Source organism: Buceros rhinoceros, unplaced genomic scaffold, assembly GCF_000710305.1.
Source record: "Buceros rhinoceros silvestris isolate BGI_N320 unplaced genomic scaffold, ASM71030v1 scaffold24723, whole genome shotgun sequence".
Taxonomy (NCBI): Eukaryota; Metazoa; Chordata; class Aves; order Bucerotiformes; family Bucerotidae; genus Buceros; species Buceros rhinoceros.
Window position 1 is genome coordinate 9,003 of NW_010404571.1, and position 3,312 is coordinate 12,314.

A 3,312-nucleotide genomic window follows, 5' to 3' on the forward strand; every position below is an offset into this window, starting at 1 on the left:
GCCTGCAGCCGGGACTTCCATCCCCAAGCATGCCACGGGTCAGCCGGTCTGTGAATGCGGAGCAGGCAGCAGCCAGCCCTGCCCACCATGTGGCTGGAGTCCTGGGGATGTGGGCACGTCCCACAGACCCCAAGGACCCTTTAGAAAACACTCGTTCTGTCTCTTCTGCTCTGTATTTTTAAAATAGGTTTTTGCAGTACAACAAGATCCGGCTGATCTCACCCAAAGCCTTTGCTGGACTGTCTCAGCTTAAAATGCTGTGAGTAGAAGTGTCTGCATGAGGGGGCCCTGGGGAGGACCCAGCCCTTGCAGCCTGGCTGGCTCGAGGCCAGGTCCTGCAAGAGCAGCTTTAAGCTGCTGTTGTGTGAGTTTGGGGTGAACGTGGGGTGGAGCAGAGGCAGCTCCCCTCCTGCAAACAGGACTGTTCCTATCTCCACATTGTCCAGCCTGAGCTGGCATCCTGCCCTGGAGCCACTAAGGGAGACGGTGCCACGAGCACGCAGAGCCAGGGGCCGTGGGCAGCTGGGGAAGAATGGCTTTAGCGAGGGAGGCTTTAGTGTGCAGCGGGGTCTGAGGATCCCCCCTCTCCTCTGCACTGCTTCCAGGTTCCTCAGCCACAACAGGATAGAGCAGCTGAAGCCGTGGGTGTTCGAGGCTCTGCATCGGCTGGAGTGGCTGTGAGTTCCTCCACCAGTCCCAGAAGATGTGACTGATCCCAACTCTTCCTCGCATTTACCACAATCTCATTTCCTTGGTGGGGTTGGGGATGGTTTCAGGGTGCCTGTGGTAACGTGCCTGTGCTGGGTCCATGGTGGTGATCCCCAGCTGGGTGTCCACCTCCCCTCCTGCCCTGGGGACCGGGGCACACTTGGCCTTTGCCACTCTCTTATGAATTTCCTATTTGAGTTTCCCTCCCCTGTTCCTGAAGTTTAGCAGGGGCTGGACATGCTCCTGTCTGGAGCAGCCTCTGCAGTCGCAGGACATGGTCGTGTGCTTGGTGCAGGGACAGCCTTGGCTCCCAGGCTGGAGCCACCAGAGCTTTGTGTATAAAAGGCTTCAAGCGCACTGTTAAACATGGAGATTTGCAGCTCCATCACCTTGAAAAATAGACTGCTAAGCTGAAAGTACAGCTAATATCCTTCCCCTCTGCTTATTCTCAAAGGCTGCCTTTGATCTGGGCCTGTGTGGCGTGTGGTTTTTACACCCAGAGCTCATAAATGTTTTGCTACAGAAAAGAAACTGTAAAGGCCACTTTACAAGATGGTTCGTTCCTGTTCTGTGTTTGCAGGAGCAGCTCAGGCAGGTTCGTGCCCCCTAGGCTTCCCTCCTCCTACTTGCCATGGGACCAGCGCAGTTTTTGCTCAAATCAAAGAGGGAAGACGGGGGATGAGCAGCTCATGGAGGGTGGTCTGTGGTGCAAACAAGCCAGAGGAGTTTTGAGAAGCCAAGCACGGCCCTGAATTCCCCAAATGGTTTCTAATTTATCTTTATTTCACAGCAGAAGAGAGGAAAAATCCAACAGACCCTGACTGTGAAGGAATCCAGACTCTGCAGCTGGACCTGATGCTGCAGCCAGAGCTTGGGTTGGGGGGGAGCCCTCAGGCTTTGGAGGGGGGACCAAGCCCCTTCCTGCTGGGGCAGCACAAGTGCTAAATGCGGGTGAGTCCTGCTGCCGCCTCATCCTCTCACTTCTCCGCTCCTCTTTCCAGGATGCTGGACAACAACAGGATCGCCCAGATTGTTCCCAGCGTGTTCGCAGGACTGAAGTCACTGTATTTTCTGTGAGTAGAGGCAGGGCCACCCCCACTCCAGGGGCACTCCCTGGTATCTGCTGACCCTTCTCCAGGAAACTTCTGGCCTTCTGGGGGGCAAGTCAAGGATGCTGCGGCTTCCTCACCCTCCCCAGGGTGCAAGGGGTAATGCTTCGAGGGAGGTGTCTGGCTCAGCCCTCTTCCTAGGAGCAGGGGGAACCACCAGGCTTTGGTGCCGCTGCTTCTCTGTGCCATCTCCTGCTCTCAGCATGCCCTAATTAAAGCCAGTGTTAATTGCTTCTGCGTGGGACAGGCAGGTCCCTGGGGAGTTTGGCTGCGCAGAGCCCAGCACTGGCTGGTGAGCAGGACGGGTGGCAGTGCCCTGGTTGGGGTTGCCAGTCACTTTCCCTGAGTCAGCCACTGCCAGCGGGGTCCAGCGCTTTCCCAAAGCGCTGCTGGGTGTCCTCACGCTGGGTCACCTCCGGCCAAGGGGCTTTTAAGGTCCAGCCGTTTCCGAGGTGGATGTACAGGGTGACGGATTTGCTTTAACCACCATAAAAACAATTGTGCAATCGCTGTAAGATGACTTTAACACCAGACTGCAGACTGGGAACCTTGGCAGCAGCCTGGAGTCAGCGTGAGGAGAGAAGTTTTGGCTGTTACAGTGGAAAAAAACTTGAGTTTGGGGTGAGCAGGACTTGGGGAACTGCTGCCCTCTGCCTGGGAATGGGGGAGCTATTGCCAGGGGGGACCGAGGGCAGCCGGGCTTGGGGAAGGAAGGCCTGTCCACAGCCCTGTCCCTGCTCTGTCACCCAAGGAGGGGCGGCGGGGCTGTGGTGGGACCGAGCTCCCCTCAGCCACGTGTCCCTGTGTTGCAGGCAGCAGCGAGCTCTGCTCACTGACATACCCTGTTTATCTGCCTGCATTTTTTTAGCAAATCAAATAAACTAAGACCACGGTCAGCAAGCGTGCAGCGAGGAGCTCTGGGCACGTAGGCGTGTGCAGAAGTAAGTGCTGGAAAAAATGCTGCCAGGAGGTCAGGGCTGGCTGGCACTCCAGGGTCATTTGCTGCTGGTTTTGTACACCATTCTCCTGGGGACATGCCTGTCACAACTCACCGAGACCACCTCCACAGCCGCTCAACATGCCCCATATCGCTGCCTTTACTTCTTTCCCAAAGAAAGTGCATGAAGCTCCATGCTGGGGTTAACAGCCACGTGTGTGGGGTCTTTCCAAGCGGTGGGGGCAGCTGAACTAGTTCTGTGGTGGCTTCCCTTAGCTGTGACTGCTCTGCTGTGGTATGTGGGAGCCAGTGCAGTCACGCTGCTCTGTCCTGGCCACATCGCCAGCCTGGAGCTCACCCAAGTACCTGTGTGAGCAGCCCACACAGTGCAGGTGTCCACCCAGGAGAGGCCATGGACCAGCAGAAAGCCCTTGTGTAGCATTGCATGGTCCAGCAGCAGCACCACATCCATGCACGGGATTGTGTCCTGGACAGGTGTACAGTGCTGTGACCTTGCTTGTCCTTATTGCCTCCCGAGCAGGTACCTGCTGCACAACT

At 56.7% G+C, this 3,312-nt stretch overlaps 1 protein-coding gene across 1 annotated transcript in view; it reads left to right on the forward strand.

Annotated features, from left to right (window-relative positions):
• LOC104491076 (relaxin receptor 1-like) overlaps positions 1–3,312 on the forward strand; it is a 15,431-nt gene that overhangs the window by 5,249 nt on the left and 6,870 nt on the right. Inside the window, exons 6-8 of the mRNA XM_010133436.1 lie at positions 188–259; positions 606–677; positions 1,710–1,781. Coding sequence (XP_010131738.1) covers positions 188–259; positions 606–677; positions 1,710–1,781 — 216 coding nt within the window. The remainder of the gene's footprint in view (positions 1–187; positions 260–605; positions 678–1,709; positions 1,782–3,312) is intronic.